Source organism: Bubalus bubalis, chromosome 8 (genome assembly GCF_019923935.1).
Source record: "Bubalus bubalis isolate 160015118507 breed Murrah chromosome 8, NDDB_SH_1, whole genome shotgun sequence".
NCBI classification, from domain to species: domain Eukaryota; kingdom Metazoa; phylum Chordata; class Mammalia; order Artiodactyla; family Bovidae; genus Bubalus; species Bubalus bubalis.
The window spans coordinates 13,183,601-13,202,972 of NC_059164.1; the positions used below are offsets into that span (position 1 = coordinate 13,183,601).

Consider the following 19,372-nt stretch of genomic DNA (forward strand, 5'->3'; position numbering starts at 1 on the left):
CCAAAGCAAGATTCTTGAGACACTACAAGGCGTTACTACCCAGCCCAGCCAGACCTTCCACATACCTAGGCCTTTGTCCACACTCTATCTTCCACCTGGCGTGGACTGTAGCCTTCTTCTCTAGCTCCTGAAATCCTCCAACTTGGTGGCTCACATGCCACCACTTAGGTAAATATAACCAGGCCTCCTAACTGAAAATAGCTGATCTGATCGCGTGGTCTCCTGCGTGGCCCTCAATTATAAGACTTGTCTTATTCCATCCTACATTATAATCAGTTGTTTGCATTCCTGTTTTTCCCCCACCTTGCTATGCCCTGCTCATCCTCCTTGCGGAGTGGGCAGAATGCTTTAGATATAGTAGGCACTCAATAAACCACAGACGTATCATCAGTGATATGAAATTGTATAAACCCAATTGAGTGAAGAAATTACAATGTATTGAACAAAAAGGGGTCCTATGTACAAGTGTCTCCAATTTATGAGGAAGGCTGGAACCAACTGTTAAACACCCTGTAGTGAAAAATGACCACAGTATGTATTCAATTGGAAGTAAATGAACAGAGTCTTTGAATTGCCAGACCCACTGCTAAAACTATCGTAAGCCAAGATTACTCTCGACAATACCAGAACGTGTGTTCAGTTATTTACCACACCCCCTAGTTTACAACTAAAGTAGTCTTGGGGATCCTCAGATCATTATACCCAAAACAGTATCACTTTCCCTGGCCGCTCCCCCTCCTCAGAGAGCAGGAAGCCACCACATTGAGACCAACCTGTCCGGAATGTTGAACTGGGAAGCGGACACCCACCTGAGGGCTGATGCTCCCATTACAGGACGGGTGTGCACTGGTAACGCGGATGAACACCATCACCATGCACTTTGGTGCTCGATTAATTGTAAGCAGCAGGGACCCCACAATCATTGGGGAAGAAAGCACTTTCAACCCTAACGAAGAACTTGAGAATGCATTTCCAACAGTTCTTAAGAGACTGGGAACACTATAAATTCCATGAAAAATGTGATGGCAGATCATGCAGTTCTCTATTAATAGTAGGAAATAGTAAAAACGTTCAGCTATGTGTTTCCCTAAACTTAAAAGTAGCTTATGAAGATGGGGCCGGCCTTCTGAAGAACGTCTGTTTATGTCATGACTGTTTCTTGCTCTAGGTAAGGAAATGAAAACTATTACCTGAAACAATAAAGCAGCTACAGTAACAGCATTTCATGAGCATGCATCACCTGCCAGATTGTTCTAAAGTACTCTGTAGTAATAGACTCATTTAATGTTCACAGCAACCCTCCGATTTAGGAACCACTCTTAACCTTACTGCAGCAGATGAGGAAACGGAGATCTCACTGACAGGATGCAGCAAAGCTGGACTTCAAGCCCAGGTGGTCCCACTGCCCTGACCTTGCTCCTCATACCACACCAGACTGCATGGGAGCCTGGACGGCGCTGCTCTCAGGAACTTGATTACAAAATACTCTTTGACACTTAGGAGTCTTCATAGTTATGAAAGGATGAGCTTTCAATTTGCTTTTAAATTACTCTAAGGCTCTAGATTTTTCTGTTGCCAACTTTCATGAGAAAACAAGATAGTTTCCGAAATTTTTTCATTACGGCAAAAGTCTTTGATGTGCTGGCGATTGCCACAATGGTCTTCCTAACAACAACGGAGAACCTGGAAGAGAGAAACCACATCTACAAGGCCTTCTCCCGGCCGTGCCAGGAGATCAGTAAGGAGGCCTGGGGCAGCTAACACAGGGCCTCTATGAATACTGAATTCAAGAATGAACAACCTTTGAAACCAAGCCAGGCTCGCTACTTGCGGCAGAGGAACTTCTAAGTTCTCCTCTGACACCTCTACAGCTGATTAAGGAAAACGTAGCCCTATTCAGTGAGAGCTGGACATATCTGAATCCAGAAGGGTAAGGCTGGGATGGAAAGCTTTTGGGATGCATGGTGTGCAAAGCATGGGTAGCTACCAGTCATTTCCAAATGAAAGGGGCCAGAATGGATCAACTCGTCCTGTGTGCGTGAGAGGGGAGAACAATGGGAGAAGCAATGCTGCTGCTAAGTCGCTTCAGTCGTGTCCGACTCTGTGCGACCCCATAGACGGCAGCCCACCAGGCTTCCCGTCCCTGGGATTCTCCAGGCAAGAACACTGGAGTGGGTTGCCATGGGAGAAGCAATAGTTACATTCAAATATTTAACGGTTTAAAGGACTACCAGGTAAAAAGAAGTTAGACTGCCTCTCTGTTTTTTACAAAAGAAAATCAGTGGAGAGAAAATAGAGGGATCAGGTTTTGGCACAAAGCATAGAGGTATTTAATCTGCACAACTATTCAGCAATGAAATGGGCTACCTTGCAAAACAGCAGGTTCCCAGTCACTGGAAATATCTGTTCAACTACCGGCTGAGAAACACATGTCAAGGAATTTATTTTGATTTAGCTTTATTTAATACAGGGGGTTGTGGAAGCAAGATGTTACGATGATAAAAATCTTAAGTCTGGGACTGGAATGGGCAGAGCTCAAGTCTCAGTCGTGGCGCTCCAAGTTGGCAGGGCTTAGGGAGCCGTGTTTGTATCTTGAATGGAATACCCAGCAACACCATGCCGTACAGGGTGGTAAAAACTAGACGTCACGTGCAATAGGCACTTCATAAAAAGGAGCATTAATTTTGGTCAAAGTGAATGGTTTAAAAACCTCTCCAATCCCTTCCAATATAAGTACTCCGGAGTCTTTCAAAAAATCCCTAGTAAGGAACAGCGGTTCTGCTAACTTATTCTGAACCAGCAAGAGGGACAGAGAGATGAAAACCAGTTAGGGCAGAGGGTGACAGAAACAGCTGAAGGCCTGAACACGTCCTCCAGGCTGCGGGCTCTGCCAAGAACTTCAGAGACAGTATTTCATTCGAGTTTCACAATAATCCTGTAAAGGAATAACATCTTCATCTCCCGGAGGCGCCTGAAGCTCACGGAGGTTAAGCTACTAGTCCAAAGTCACATAGTGAGAAGGAAGCCAGGCTTCGCTCTCTACACCAAGGTATTATCAGATTCCAAAACTGAGATTTTAACTACTAACTTACGCTGCCTTGGGCAAAACCTCAAGTAGGGGGATCATAAGTGATGTGGACAGATAACTAGAAAAGAGATTTTTAAGAAAAGTTTGGGTGGTGATTCATATCTAAAAATCAAACAAGAGTTTCTAAAAGAATTCTCACCTTGGAGAATGGGAGAATCTGCCACAAAAGAAAATGCTTCAGGGGAAAGAGATGAGGTCGATGACCATGAGGGAGAAACCTGGAGGGAGATGAGCTTAAGTTATAAACAAAAGTTAAGCAGAAACCAAAAAACGTCCGAGGCACCTGTGGAAGTATAAATCTGGGAAATGCAGACAACAGAATTTTAGAGGAAAAATGCCCCCAAGAGACCATGTTTACCGTTATTCAGTGTAGGTTATACTTCAGGGACAGTGCATTTTCCTACTTCACCACCTCAATAACCTTCTAAGGAGGGGCTGCCTGTCACCTCCATTTGTAGCTGGAAAGGGCGGCTGGGGGCCGCATGACACTAAGGGCGAAGCAGGATGTGCAGCGGGGTGGTCTGGCCCCAGAGCCGTATTCTTAACCTTCGCGGACTTCCTGTTCCTTTTAGGGGAAGGCCTACAAAAACCAGAAGGAAAAGGAAAAAGGAAAAAGAAAAAAAAAAAGTTGTACCAATGGATGAGATCATCCTAGGATACACAGAAAGAGTGGGCAGATGACAAAAATAGAACCAATACCTACAGGAGTACAGACAATAAATCTGAGGGGCCTGAGACCCTGTGGAAAACCCAGAGAGCTGGAGTGAAAACAGCTCTACGGAGAAAGAGGGCTCTTATCAGTAACAGGCCACGGGGTGCTTCCTAAACGCTGCTGATGGAGCCAGGAGGGACCGTGCAGAGGAAGGGGGCTCCTTCATCTAAGGCCAGGGGGCCGCACCAGCGCACAGCTGGGCCGCGGCCTCTAAGGCGGTCCTACCCTGCGCGTGAAAGGAGGCTCCCTTTTTCTTTACATTTGCCAGTGAACTGTTTTCTGTTCCCTGTCTTCTGGGGCATAATGATTAATGGACTCGCCTTCTTCTCTAGCAGCTTCCAGCAACTTCAACACAACCATCAGAATGCTATAGGAAGGGGGAAAAAAAATCAAACTCTTCAAAACTGCTGCTGCTGCTAAGTCGCTTCAGTTGTGTCCGACTCTGTGCGACCCCATAGACGGCAGCCCACCAGGCTCCCCGGTCCCTGGGATTCTCCAGGCAAGAACACTGGAGTGGGTTGCCATTTCCTTCTCCAGTGCATGAAAGTGAAAAGTGAAAGTGAAGTCACTCAAAACTGCTAGCTGTACAGAAATACACATATATAGGGGTTACACCACTTTCGGTTTAACATTCACGCTTCTAACAGTTCAGGCCTGTCATTTCCTTAATAATTTCCAATTTTCAATTGGGTATATTTTGAATGCAGAAATGCTCTCTACTTCTATTCAGACACATAAGTTTGTGCTTCAACCTCAACAATGTATCAGGAACCAAAGAAGCGGGGAGGAGGGCGGGCACAAAAAGAGACCCCTTTGCATTTTTTGTGTTTTGCACAGTTTTGAAATTAAAAATAAATATCTAAAACTTTAATAAAAACAGGGACTATCAACAAGGATTTGTATCAAATTTATACTGTTAAGATCAAAAAAACTCCTTTGGAAAGTGTTGGTGTAAGAATTCTGAGGAAAATGCAGGTTAATTATTTATGAAAACGAGGAATAAAAAGGTGTAAAGAAGGTTTGCTTACAAAATACGGTACCATATTTTGCTCTATTTCAAATAAATTCTATATTACATCAAGTATCAGGACCTGTACCATTTAATATGTTAAGTATCATTTTCATAATCCTGTGCTAACTCAGAGGAAAAAAATTCTAGTTAAAATAAAAATCCATATATTTTTAAACTGAATCAAAAAGAGAATCTGGCACTGGAGCAGGTAGAGAAAGCAGCTGTTCCCATCGTAACATTTTTCTGTGCTGCCCACATTCAGCCTAAGCAGTCAGACTTCCAGAGTTTGGGGTGAAATTTTATCCCTATTTCACTGGGTGGGGCCTCTGATTTTAAAAGTTGTCTTAAAAAAATTAAAATTAAAAAAGGGTCTCAAGAAGCAGTAGTTATTTGGCATGTAGCCCACACAGCAACACCTTGGCGGGAACCAAACACAGAGCTTTTCCATCTCAATTTCCTGGCTCTCCTGATTCAACGTTGAACCTCACAGTGGGTAACAGCTGTATGGTGTGTTCATTTTCACCAGGATGTTACTGTAAAAGCTTGCACAACAGGCCACTCCACAGAACAGCAAGCTGACAAGCACCATGGACACAACAGCACAATGAATTCTGATTTCCTTTGCCCAGAGAGCAGAAGTGCAGAGGGAATGAGATGAGCCCTGCATTTAAGTCTCCAAGGCTTTTCCCACACCTCTCGTTACTCATTGCCAAACCAGCGGTGGTTGCTATTTGGACACAAACCACGATCTCATCTCTTAGAAAAGCTGAGAGCGAAACGACGTTAGCTACACCTTTACTCATTATTTCATCTTGGATCATCAAGGGGTGCTGTATTTATGAAGCAGGACCAAAGCCGTATGGCAGATCCCATCTGGTCCAACTTAAAATCAACATAAAGACCACATGTGTGTTAAAAATGCAAATATAATCATGGTCTCTGGCTACTAAAAATCCATGGTCTAGATATTTTAATTAATACAGATGGCAAGCTGGGGGAGCCAGGGGAGGCACACACGGCTTGGGTTACTCAATCCTAAGCAAAGACGTGGTTACCGGTTCACTAACTGGTTGAAACAATCGTGGCTTCAGCAAGTCCTACTTACAAAGGATTATTTTTTGTTAACACCTGAAATGCTCTTTCAGTTCCAAAGCTTGAGAACTTGATGTTGCCGAGGCTGAAGGTTATGTTTCTTTTGTTTGGTGATGTTAGAGTAGCAGCAGGGGGAACAATTTCTTTTTTTAACAAGATAGCCTATTGTGTTGAAAGTTTTGCCTTAAACTAGTATACTTGCCTGGAGAATCCCAGGGATGGGGGAGCCTAGTGGGCTGCCGTCTATGGGGTCGCACAGAGTCGGACACGACTGAAGCGACTTAGCAGCAGCAGTAGCAGTATACACTGGGGCTTCCCTGGTGGCTCAGACGGTAAAGCGTCTGTCTGCAATGCAGGAGACCCAGGTTCGATCCCTGGGTTGGGAAGATCCCCTGGAGAAGGAAATGGCAGCCCACTCCAGTATTCTTGCCTGGAAAATCCCATGGACAGCGGAGCCTGGTAGGCTATTGTCCATGGGGTCGCAAAGAGTCGGACACGACTGAGTGACTTCACTTATGTATACACTGACATACACGGTCACAAACCTATGATGAAACACATCTGATTAGGAGCAGAGAAACTCTGGCCTCAAGAAGGACTTGGGAGCTGCCGACTTCTAGAACTCTGCTCTCTAGGACCAAAATGCCCATTTTACACAAAGGACTTGGGTTGATCTGTATGCCATGCTGACCCATAAGCCAAAATACTGGTCAATTTGATTTAACAAAGAACCAAAATTGTTCAGTTGTGTTATTTGCATGAGTGTATCTTTGGCATCTAACAAAGTTATCTTGGGGCTTACGTGATCTGAAGATAAAAGCTTTTAGGAATATGAATGGCTGATCTGGGACACAAGACACAGCTCTGAACCCTAGGTTCTAGTCCTAGCTCCACCAACTATGATTCACCTCTCCTGATGTCACCGTTCTTCTGATAAAAGGAGGGCCTGAATAATGTGATAAACACGCATACCCTCGTGATGAGGGCTTTCTGCTGGGTCAGGTAACTTCATTCCTAAACCCTATGTGACGAGACAACATTAGAAAGAATTATTAGCCCCACTCTCTCCCAAGTCAGCTATCCCATTTCTTGGCTAACGAATGGAATCCTGACACTAATATCTGGTCTCGCTACCAATTTAGAGCACTGCTAATTTCTGAAAGACTCCTCTTCCTACAGCAAGAGGAGGAAGGCCTCTAGAAACAAAGAAATGTCCTGTCTCCATGAAATGAAGGAAAGAGAATTTTCTTGGAAATGCCCAGGTTTGTGGGGCCATCAGTAGGGCTCCTATGAGACCCTAACTCCAAGGAACTGATTTTGAGGTGGAAACAACTCATCCGCACACAAGTCACTGGTGATTACGTGCAAAGCGCTCCTAACAGCCCTTCATCCACATGCCCTCCACCCCTTCCCCCACTGCCCCCAACCTCAGTAAATCACCACCATCCTTCCACTTGCCCAAAGCCTAAAATACAGGAGAGAACTATGAGTTACACATATGCGTACCTGTCCCCATCCTAATAAATCACCAAGCCTGGCCAGGTCCATCCCTTCAATTTTTCTTGAAATCCATCTTCTTCAGCTCATCACTGTTACCAACCAACTGTTATACTGGAAAGTGGCCAGCTGGTCTCCCTCTCCCCGTCATAGGACTCTCCATTTCATTTTCCACACAACAGCCAGAGTGATCCTTCTGAAACACCAACCTCATCATGTCTGGCTCTCTGAGCTCCCCATCAACCTGAGGATGAGACCTGAACACCAGATTCTGTGCTTTTAAACAATCAGGGTTTTGTCATCTAGATCAACGTTTCTCAGTGTGTGGCCCTCGGACCATCTGGGACATCACAATTCAGGATGCTTGTCTGAAAGGCAACTTTTTAGGCCCTATCCAGACCTACTGAATCAAACTCTTGTGGGGACAGAGAGGCCCAGGGTGCAGCCTTTTTAAAATAATCACTTCAGAAAAAAATTTATACAAAATCTGAAAACACTGCTAGAGATTTAGGAAAATTAAAACCAACTTGTGTTCCACCTGTCTCATCTTGAACAAATTCAGAAAACTCCATGCTTCTATGTGCTCATCTTTCATACAGAGGCAGTAGCCGCTGCTCAACACCTAAAGTGACTATAAAGACCAACAAAAGCCAAAGCACTTGCCAAGTTGGAAAATGCTACAGGTGAAGTAGTTAACAAGCAACAGCTTTCTATTTCACAAGTATTTCACAATGGGGAGCAATCCAAGATACTCTGAGATAGGAGCTGTTAGAAACTCCTATGTGCAGATTACTTTTAAATTGTAATTCAGTTCAGTTCAGTTACTGACTCTTTGCAACCCCATGAACCACAGCACGCCAGGCCTCCCTGTCCATCACCAACTGCCAGAGTCTACCTAAACTCATGTCCATCAAGTCGGTGATGCCATCCAACCATCTCATCCTCTGCCGTCCCCTTCTCCTCCTGCCCTCAATCTTTCCCAGCATCGGAGTCTTTTCAAATGAGTCAGCTCTTCACATCAGGTGGCCAAAGTATTGGAGTTTCAGCTTCAACATCAGTCCTTCCAATGAACACCCAGGACTGATCTCCTTTAGGATGTACTGGTTGGATCTCCTTGCAGTCCAAGGGACTCTCAAGAGTCTTCTGCAACACCACAGTTCAAAAGCATCAATTCTTCGGTGCTCAGCTTTCTTCACAATCCAACTTTCACATCCATACATGACCACTGGAAAAACCATAGCCTTGTCTAGATGGACCTTTGTTGCCAAAGTAATGTCTCTGCTTTTTAATATGCTGTCTAGCTTGGTCATAACTTTCCTTCCAAGGAGTACGCGTCTTTTAATTTCATGGCTGCAATCACCATCTGCAGTGATTTTGGAGCCCTAAAAAATAAAGTCAGCCACTGTTTCCACTGTTTCCCCATCTATTTGCCATGAAGTGATGGGACTGGCTGCCGTGATCTTAGTTTTCTGAATGTTGAACCTTAAGCCAACTTTTTCACTCTTCTCTTTCACTTCCATCAAGAGGCTCTTTACTTCTTCACTTTCTGCCATAAGGGTGGTGTCATCTGCATATCTGAGGTTATTGATATTAAATATATACACATGATTATAAAACACTATCAAAAAGTAACTGGAGGGGAATTCCATGGCAATCCAGAGGGTAGGACTTTGTGCTTTCATGGCCAGGGCCCAGGTTCAATCCCTGGTGAGGGAATGAAGATCCCACAAGCTGTGCAGTGAGGCCAAGAAAAGAAAAAAGTAACTGGAAACAACAGTAACACGCAGCCTATTATGGCTTTATCATCATATCTGGCAATTCATGGGCAGGGATCAAGAATTCTGAATGTCCAATAATGCGTGACTGTACATCCCCATTAGGACACATGGCCCCTCGAGGAACAGAAAGTGACTTCATAGCCACAGCCCTGGAGACAGTGCAGTGGGGTGTAAGTGGTCCTGGCACCATATTGTTTGATTCCTCACACATCTGTGATCTTATGGAAGAAGTTAAGCTCCAGAACAGTTGTTCTGCACTCTTTTGGGATATTCCTTTGGGAACCTAATGAAAGCCATGAGCATTTCCCAAAAAAATAACTATCTGAAAATGCAAAATTTTACCCTAGAGTCTGTTTATTCTTTTGCATATAATAGGGAAGAATGATCATTACCTCTCAGGATATTGGGGATGCTATTATCAGAAACAGAATATTTTAAAAAGCACTTCATAAATTACAAAGATTGTTACTAGTATTCTTTTTTTTTTTTTTTTGAGTGACTCTCACTGCCGACTCTACAGAATTATTTGGCAGAGAAGCTTAAGGGCCTTCCTTTCACTCTGTGTTCACAGTTGCCCACAACTCCCATCCAGTAAAAAGGGGGGTAATGGATTTCAGCAGATACATCTCCAAAGAAAATATACAAGTGGCAACAGGCACATGAAAAGATGATCAATCACACATGAGATACTGCTAAGAGACTAACATAAAGGCCTTAGTCTCCTCATCTGTAAAATGAGGCTGTTAACTATCTAATACTGGTATCTGGACCTTTAATTTGGTACTTTGGACAGCTGTTGTAACCAGACTCTGAAACTATTTGTTTCGAATTGAAACTTGCCTTAAGGGTTTATGCTACAAACCTTCAAGGATTTTTGTTATAAAAGAGCACCTTCATAGGGTATATACACTGTATATCTGTTTGCAATTGTGCCTTTTGAGCTGTCGGGCAGAAAATCACAGGAATGACGCCCAGACTTGTACACTGTGTCTCAAAAGTTGTCATTCCCTCTGCACCTCTGAGTCTTTTGCACAAAGCCTCTTGACAAATCCTACATCTCCAGCAAATATTTCTCGAGTTGAGTGGATTGCTCCATGCAAGGAACAATCACAGAAATACTTCCAAACAAGATATTCTATGCTAATATCATTTATGTACAGGAGTTCCATCAGGTACAGGATACAAAAATTCCTCTGAACTGTTTTCTAAATATACTGTTTTCAGTATATTAAAAATTCATTTTCCAACTCATAATCATAAAATTACAGCTTTGCCCTAAGAACTGAGAGGAAAGAGATGTTGGAAATGCATATAAACTATTCTAAAATCCACACATATATACCCATATATAAACTATATTCATGGGCTTCCCTGGTGTTCCAGTGGTTAGGAATCCACTTTACAATGCAGGGGACACAAGTTCAATCCCTGGGCTGGGAACATCCCACATGCCATGCAGCAACTAAGCCCATGTGCTACATTTGCCGAAGCCTGCACACCTTGAGCTGGTGCTCCATAACAAGAGAAGCCACAGCAATGAGAAGCCGGCACGCTGCAACTAGACAGGAGTCCCCGCTCACTGCAACTAGAGAAAGCCCACACAGCAGCGAAGACCCAGTGCAGCCCAAAATAAATACATAAAACTATATTCACATTCACACGCACACACCATCACTCATGCAGTTAACTAGAGATGATAGAACAGGCATAAAAAACCAGCAGCAGTGGAGGCAACAGTCTCAAGGATGGGGTAACAGGGCTGTAGCCATGCTCCCTTCTGAAATCCTACCCTGTCTTGAGGAACAAGACTAGGCAGGAGGCTTTGCATCCCTGCTTCTTGCTTCAATGCTATCATTTAGATACAAAGTACAAATGAGGCTTTGTACTTTGTATCTAAATGATACCAAAAAAGACTGAAGGCAGGAAGAGAAGGGGATGACAGAGTATGAGATGGTTGGATGGTCTCACCATCCATGAGTTTGAGCAAGCTCCGGGAGCTGGTGATGGGAAGCCTAGCGTGCTGCAGTCCATGGGGTCGCAACGAGTTGGACACAACTGTGTGATGGAACTGAACAAACAAGGCAAATTTAGTTCAAAGTTTCTCAAACTGATTGAGCCCTTTATGCCAGAAAACAACATGCCAGCTCAGCATTCAACCCACGCCCATGACCAGCGCCACCTCAGACAATGCCCGGACAAGCACGTGAACACAAGGAGTCCTCACAGCCACATGGCGGCCTGTGACAAATGCACACCTGCTCCCGCGTGCTTAAGTATTTTTTATTTTTATTTTTTATTTTTATTTTTTTTTGGGGGGGACCTTTTTTCCCCCCCCCTCAAAAAAAAATAAAGTATTTTTTAAATGAAGGCGGAAAGTAACTGACCTCGCAAAGAACAGCACTGCCCATTGGGCACAAACACGAGCACATACATGAGCACAGGTCACACCAGAGCGTGAGGCTGTTAGCTGAAACCAATCCAAGCTACCATCTAGGACCTCCAGGCTCCTTGAAGCCACAAGCGCGTCTCAGAGGACCCCACAGTTGCTCTTCCTCCTCAGGTGACAAGCAGGGACATGCATGGTGGCAGTTCTTTCAAGACCCGGGCACCAGCCAGGGAGCTGGTGCCTGTGTTGCTATAACCTGCCCCAGAGCAGAAAGGAAGGCATCATGCTTAACACAGCAAGAGCCCTAAAGGTCACTTACATCTGTAAGAAGTTCCCTTAATCCAGAAAACAGTCCAAAAGGACAATCAAAGTATTTAAAGTTGAGGTCATTCAGAAAAGACTTCAAAGGAAGCATCTGAGTGGGGGCAGTGGGAGAGAGACCCAATGGCAGACGTCTAAACTGGTAATACTGTGGCATTTATATCAAGTCTGTCATGACACACATATTAATTCTTTGAAATCTGGGCCTGGAGTGGAATACAAAAGGGAGGCCCGAATTATCTACCTAAACCATCTTAACCTAGTCAAAGTTTAGCACTTGTAATCTCACTATGAAGTCAAAATCATCCCATGAAGGACACCGAGGGATGAGTGCATTCACCATTACATAGAGAATGGAGTCGGATACGAGTGAATGCCTGCAAGCTGCAGCTGCAAACCTACTCAGTAACCCCTGAGTCATCTCTCATCTTTGCCTCTGGCTCGTCCGTATCTCGAGGAAGGCCCAGAAGAATCTGGGTTGCTTATAGCTGACTCCTGAGTCCACGTAACTGATACTTGCTTAAAGGGAAAGGGGATCATCCTTACCATTGCTAACATCCCATTAAGCCTAAAAGTTAATTAGGCTGTATTCCGTAAAGTCAGTTGGAGGCATTTGTCTCAATAGCATTATCACAATTCTTCCTCATCAAAACGAACCCCACCTCCTACTGCGCAGGATGTCTTGCGTAAACAACAGCGCAAACCTCACAACTCACAGGCCATCTCCACCTGAGTTACGCAAGCAGGTGTATGTTTACGCAGAACTGCAACCAGGAATTCATAGATATTAACACGTTTTTAAAAAAAATACAAAGGCGTGTATTTAATACATCTTGTTTTACATTTTCTGAGGCCGGGAAAATAAAAGCAAACTAAAAAGTGTAACAAATTCTATATATCATAATGATGCATGTAAAAGTCACAAAGAGAAAGCACTTATGAAAGTCAGCCAGTTATAAATGCTGGTGCCTAAGAATGGAGCCCACAAAATGCTGACTGAGTGGTTACACGGCACAGCACGCGTGCGCCCTCGGGCCCTCCCCCTCCACCCAGCAGCTGTGCTTCTAACCACTCCTCAGGGTTCCGGCAAGGTCTCAGGCACACAGGAAACAGGCATCACGAACCCACTGCCATACCCACTGCTAATGTTACTAATAACAGAAGAGAAGGTGGCTTGAGGAGGTGGATGGGGCGGCGGGTGGGATGAAAAGGTGATGGAAAGTAAGAGAGCTGAAAACCTCCAGTAAAAATAAACCAATAAGCCATGACAATGTCATATACAACATGAGGGTTATGGTCAACACTGTAATAACTTTGTTACCACATGTAACTACATGTTACTAGACGTATCATGATGGCCACTTCCTAATGTATCCAAATGTCAAACCATGTATACAGTACAGCTACAATTAAGGTAACACTGTACCTTAACTACACTTCAATTAAAAAAAGAAAAAGATGATCTCCTTAGCAAATTTTTCCTGAGGACCCGGAATTAAAACACAGCAAACCAATTCTTTTAAACAAGTCTTTTAAACGTTATGTCAATATTTAATAATATATAAATAAAATCAAATTGTTAGGGAAACAAAACAAATGCATAAAAATCTGAAAGAGTGGTTTATCACATAGACCTACATATTATACAGATGTTGATCTCTATCAGAATTAACGCCATCTTATGCTTTGGGAGGAAAACTAAACGGTGGTCATATTTTGTAACGAGTCTTCTGTTGGCATCATCAATGGCCCAGTGAAAGCACCCCAAAGCAGAAAGTGAAGAGCGGAGGCAGGAGGGACTGGACCGAGGGGCATGCCGGAAATGCAGACAACTCCTGCAGAGCTGAACACCAGCTATGGATAGCATGTGCCCTGAACAGTGTTCTCCCACTTAGCTGCACGACAGAAATGCCTCAAAAGACTCCAAGTGCCAAGCACGCCCTCTCTGCCCCTCACCCCAGATACAAACACACACCTGACTCACAGAATCTAATCTCTAGAGGTGGGGGACCAAAACAACAATAGTTTTTAAAACTCCCCAGGTGATCCCAATATGCAGTCAAGTTTTAGATCCAATGTCTTGTCTGTAAAAGGCAAATAATTCTACAGTTAGATGCTGATGATGACATCTGTCCATTTCTCAAGGGATAACAAAAGTATTAGTAAGTAGTAGTGGAACCAGTCATAAGCCAAGAAGTCAAACTCGCCTGCCAATGCAGAGGTAACAGACGCGAGTTCAATCCCTGGGTGGGGAAGATCCCCTGGAGTAGGAAATAGCAACCCACTCCAGTATTCTTGCCTGGAGAATTCCACAGACAGAGGAGCCTGGCGGGCTACAGCCCATAGGGTCACAAAGAGACACGAATGAGTAGTGGAACCAGTCATAAGCCCAGAGTTCAGGTTCCAACTCGCCCCTCCTGATTTACATAATCTTTCAGCAGATCACTTAATTTCTGGGGTCCTCAGAGTATATTCCATTTAAGCATGAAATGGTTCCAGGGTGTGTCAGAGCCTGTTTAACCCTATAGTTTCTACATACTAATGAAGAAATACTTCCAAATAGGATGGTTTGGCCAAGGTTAGCAAATTTGGATTGGGATCCTAGTTTAATTTATTCATCCATTCTTTTAAACTTTTTACAAGAGCTGGACTCACCAGTAAAAACTGAGTGAATTCTGCATATGTCAGGTGTCTTTTTCTTTCTTTTCCAAAGTGTAGTTGCACAAATTCTGAGTCCCAGTTAAATGGAATATGTTGATGAATTGTGGTCTGTCCAAAAACTTGCTTAACATCCTCTGAAGAAAGAAAAAGAAAGGTTGATTACAACAAAGCAGATTAAAACAAAGCAAATCAGGTACTTCCTTCTAAAACCTGTTATTAAATGCATATTGCTACATTCTTCATATAAAAAGGAACTCCACTTTAAAAACACAGATTTTAAAGTCATGGCAGAAATAGATGTAGGGGTCTAACGGAGTAGAAGTAAATAATCCCATCCAATAAAACAAAAAAAATCAAGAAGTCACACACACACACAAAGGCCCACAGGTAGCAGCAGGCCAGCATTAATCAGCTACATCTTGTATCATCATCTGTTTCGTTTCAACAAATATTATTTTCTAGGCACAGAAAATATAAATCAGTCTTCAGTGGCAAGAAGCACACATATTCATAAAGAAACACTGAGAACACGGTACAACTCTTAAATATAGCCCTCCTTATCAAGCTGTTAAAATGTTTTTGAGGACTTGGAAATCAGATATAAACCTTTAAGCATATATTCAACAGCACTAAGACTTAAGAGTTTTAAAACCTTCCACTGTTCAGCAGGCCACACTTGAAGGCAATGGGAAAAAGAGCCAACAGTCCAATCCTTTAACTTTATCCTCAACACTTTGACTTGACACATACTGACCCTCTTTTTAGCCTCTACTACAGAGGATGAGATGGCTGGATGGCATCACTGACTCGATGGACGTGAGTCTGAGTGAACTCCGGGAGTTGGTGATGGACAGGGAGGCCTGGCGTGCTGCGATTCATGGGGTCACAAAGAGTCGGACACGACTGAGCGACTGGTCTGATCTGATCTGATGGGGTTTTCCCAGTAGCTCAGACCGCAAAGAATCTGCCTGCAACGCAGGAGACCCAGGTTCCATCCCTGGGTCGGGAGAAGGAAATGGCAACCTACTCCAATATTTTGCCTGGAGAATTCCATGGACAGAAGAGCCTGGCGGGTTACAATCCACGGGGGTAGCAAAGAATTAAGACAAAACTGAGCAGCTAATACTTATAAATAAAAAAACTTAAAACTGTAAGAGGACTGGCAGAGAACAGAAAAAATGATACCAAAAAAAAAAAAAACCCCTACTTTTCTAAAGCTTCATGTTATTTACTAGTCTCCCCACCTTCCAACAAGAGTGTATGCTTGGAGGGTACAGGGACGCAAATTACATAACTGGATTTGTCCTGGCCTTCACATCTTTAAATATATCTACCAAACCTGCTCACTTTTATGAGCAAACTGTGCCTGCTACCTTGTTTTTCTTCCCCTTTGCAACGATTTTCAAAAAGAAAAAAAGAAGTAAATTCTTGAGTTCTCTAAAGGGTGCCAAAAACTTTGGCATGTATTTCCACTGATTCCCCCAAATTTCCTACTTCCAACCCCCCTTACACCCACAAGTTTTTATTCCATGCTTTTAAAGTTTCCAGAGAGTTTGTAAGTCTTGCCATGAAGAAACACTGCTGCTACCATCAGCATAAGATTGGGTGTGTATTTGCACTCAGGAGGCAGTAAAAATCAGAATTATGCCGGGCATAAATTTTATAAAAGATGGCAGAAAACCTCAGGCTGGCCCTGATGAGGACAATAAAATAAAAACTTTTTAAACGTAACCCTCAATTTCTTTGCATTTATTCCGTTTCTCTAGGAAGAAAAAAAGAGAGAGAGACAGAGGAAAAGAGAGAGAGCCAGGACATAAGAAAATGAAGTGAAACTAGAATTGAGATTTAAGAATTGAGCCACTGGTGGCTCAGTGGTAAAGAATCTGCCTGCCAGTGCAGAGACATGGGTATGATCCCTTGTCCAGGCAGATCCTACATTCAGTCAGTTCAGGTCAGTAGCTCAGCCGTGTCTGACTCTTTGTGACCCCATGGACTACAGCGTGCCCGGCTTCCCTGTCCATCATCGGCTCCCAGAGCTTGCTCAAACTCATGTCCATCGAGTCAGTGATGCCATCCACCCATCTCATCCTCTGTCATCCCCTTCTCCTCCTGTCTTCAGTCTTTCCCAGCATCAGGGTCTTTTCAAATGAGTCAGTTCTTCGCATCAGGGTCTTTTCAAATGAGTCAGTTCTTCACATCAGGTGGCCAAAGTATTGAAGCTTCAGCTTCAGCATGAGTCCTTCGAATGAACACTCAGCACTGATTTCCTTTAGGATGGACTGGTTGGATCTCCTTGCAGTCCAAGTGACTCTCAAGAGTCTTCTCCAACACCACAGTTCAAAAGCATCAATTCTTTGGTGCCCAGCTTTCTTTATGGTCCAACTCTCACATTCATACATAACTACTGAAAAAACTATAGCTTTGACTAGACAGACCTTTGTCAGCAAAGTAATGTCTCTGCTTTTTAATATGCTGTCTAGGTTGGTCATAGCTTTTCTTCCAAGGAGCAAGCGTCTTTGATGTGACCAAAAGAAAGAAACCTTTTAATCTATAAAATCTATTAAAATCTTTTAATCTACATTGTTAATCTATAAAAAATGTTTATATACTATAATAAAATTTTAGAGAAATATACAAACAAAAATGACTTTTTGACCACTTTTCTGCCAAGCCGGAGTCCTTTCTGCCAACCATTTTGATAAAATAATGGTCAATGAAATAATCATAGGATAACTATCAAAAATGAGGTCCTTCCTTTTCTTGATCTCTCCCTCAATGTCCTATAGGAAGTAATGAAAGATATTAACTAGAATCATGGGCGGATGGAAAATAAGTAAAAGTCATAAAGAAATGATGTCTCTGGAGAACAAAAAAGTCCAGCACTGCAGACCTTGAGGAGGTTAGTGATACAGCTGAAAAGCCAAGCTCATGAGGAGAGTTTTGTGTGCCGTAACAGAAGACTTCAATGGCACCCCACTCCAGTACTCTTGCCTGGAAAATCCCATGGACAGAGGAGCCTGGTAGGCTGCAGTCCATGGGGTCGCGAAGAGCCGGATACGACTGAGTGACTTCACTTTCACTTTTCACTTTCATGCACTGGAGAAGGAAATGGCAGCCCACTCCAGTGTTCTTGCCTGGAGAATCCCAGGGACGGGGGAGCCTGGTGGGCTGCTGTCCAAAGGGTCGCACAGAGTCGGACACGACTGAAGCGACTTAGCAGCAGCAGCAACAGAAGACTTCAGAGCTGACAGGACATGAGATCTGTGTGCTGTGCTGTTTTTGTATTGTTGAAGTCACAGCCCCTAGAACCTTAAAAGTGACTACTTTGTGACCCCGTGGACTGTAGCTCATAGACTCCTCTGTCCATGGGAGTCTCCAGGCAAGAATACTGGAGTTGGTAGCCATTCCCTTCTCCAGGGGATCTTTCTGACCCAGGGGTCAAATCCAGGTCACCTGCACTGCAGATTTTTTACCATCTGAGCCACCAGGGAAATGAGGTGGTGGCGTAATATAACATGACTTCCATCCTTATTAAGAAAAACAGGTTAGGACACGGACATGCAGAGGAAGACCATGCAGAGGAAAACACAAGGAGAGGACTATCATTTACAAGGAGAGAGGCCTCAAAAGACACCCATCATGCCAACAACCATGACCTTGAACTCTTGCCTCTAGAAGTGTAAGAAATTAATTTCAGTTGTTTAAGCCACCCAGCCTGTGGCACTTTTACGGCAACCCCAGCAAACTATTACAAAGAGCAACAGGAACTTCCCTGGCAGTGATGAGGAAAATCACCCTCCATATCTCCTGCCAGCATGAGCAAGATGAGAGACATTTACAAAAGCAGACATGTTATAAAAAGGGTGTATCAGCTGGATAGTCAAATCAATTAAATGTAGCAAAAATGTGTTTTAGGTTAAACACATGCAAATTAAATGTGTTAATACAAAAAAAAGTAACAGAAGATATTAACCTGACATTGCCATATAAAGCTAAGGCATTTTTAAAAATCCATTTTAATATTTATATGCTACGCTATGCTATGCTAAGTCACTTCAGTCGTGTCCGACTCTGTGCAACCCCATAGACGGCAGCCCACCAGGCTCCCCCGTCCCTGGGATTCTCCAGGCAAGAACACTGGAGTGGGTTGCCATTTCCTTCAATGCATGAAAGGGAAAAGTGAAAGTGAAGTCGCTCAGTCGTGTCCGACTCTTAGCGACCCCATGGACTGCAGCCCACCAGGCTCCTCCATCCATGGGATTTCCCAGGCAAGTGTACTGGAGTGGGGTACCATTGCCTTCTCCGTATATGCTATAGAAGTATAAATTAAATAAATTTAGGTTACTCAAAACTTAGTAAATGAATTTAAAATGCATCTCATATGTCCCCTCCCTCTTGAACTGCCCTCCCATCTCCTTCCCCATCCCACCCCTCTAGGTTGATACAGAGCTCCTGTTTGAGTTCCCTGAGACTTACAGCAAATTCCCACTGGCTGTCTATTTTATATAGCGTAATGTGAAGTTTCCATGTTACTCTCTCCATATGCACACCTATGGCTGATTCATGTTGATGTTTGACAGAAAACAAAATTCTGTAAAGCAATTAGCCTTCAATTAAAAAATAAATTAATTAAAATAAATAAATAAAATGCATCTCACGCTAACCAACAATCTTATTTTTCCTATAAGTAACTATCATTTACTGCTTACTAGAGCTCTGACTTGAATTCAAAGCTGTGAACTCTGAACCCTAAGTACAGAGCTTTCTCCACTATTCCGTGGGAGTCTGTCTCTCTTATGCAAATGTCTGCCTGAAGAACTGAAAT

General features: G+C 43.4%; 1 protein-coding gene and 1 non-coding gene across 11 annotated transcripts in view; one reads left to right on the forward strand and one right to left on the reverse strand.

The window, feature by feature from the left end:
• Window positions 1–19,372, reverse strand: part of SLC25A13 (solute carrier family 25 member 13) — a 228,256-nt gene that overhangs the window by 93,169 nt on the left and 115,715 nt on the right. For 7 of the 10 annotated variants that reach the window (XM_006061079.4, XM_045166352.1, XM_044946462.2 and 4 more), the window contains one exon: window positions 14,542–14,681. In XM_006061079.4, coding sequence (XP_006061141.3) covers window positions 14,542–14,681 — 140 coding nt within the window. Of the gene's footprint in view, window positions 1–3,227; window positions 3,307–3,534; window positions 3,601–3,634; window positions 3,669–4,120; window positions 4,168–14,541; window positions 14,682–19,372 lie in introns of those variants that run through there. The other 3 variants (XM_044946465.2, XM_044946466.2, XM_044946467.2) reach the window with 3 other exon arrangements.
• Window positions 6,219–6,290, forward strand: TRNAC-GCA. The gene has a single exon. It is a non-coding gene; the product is annotated as a tRNA-Cys (tRNA).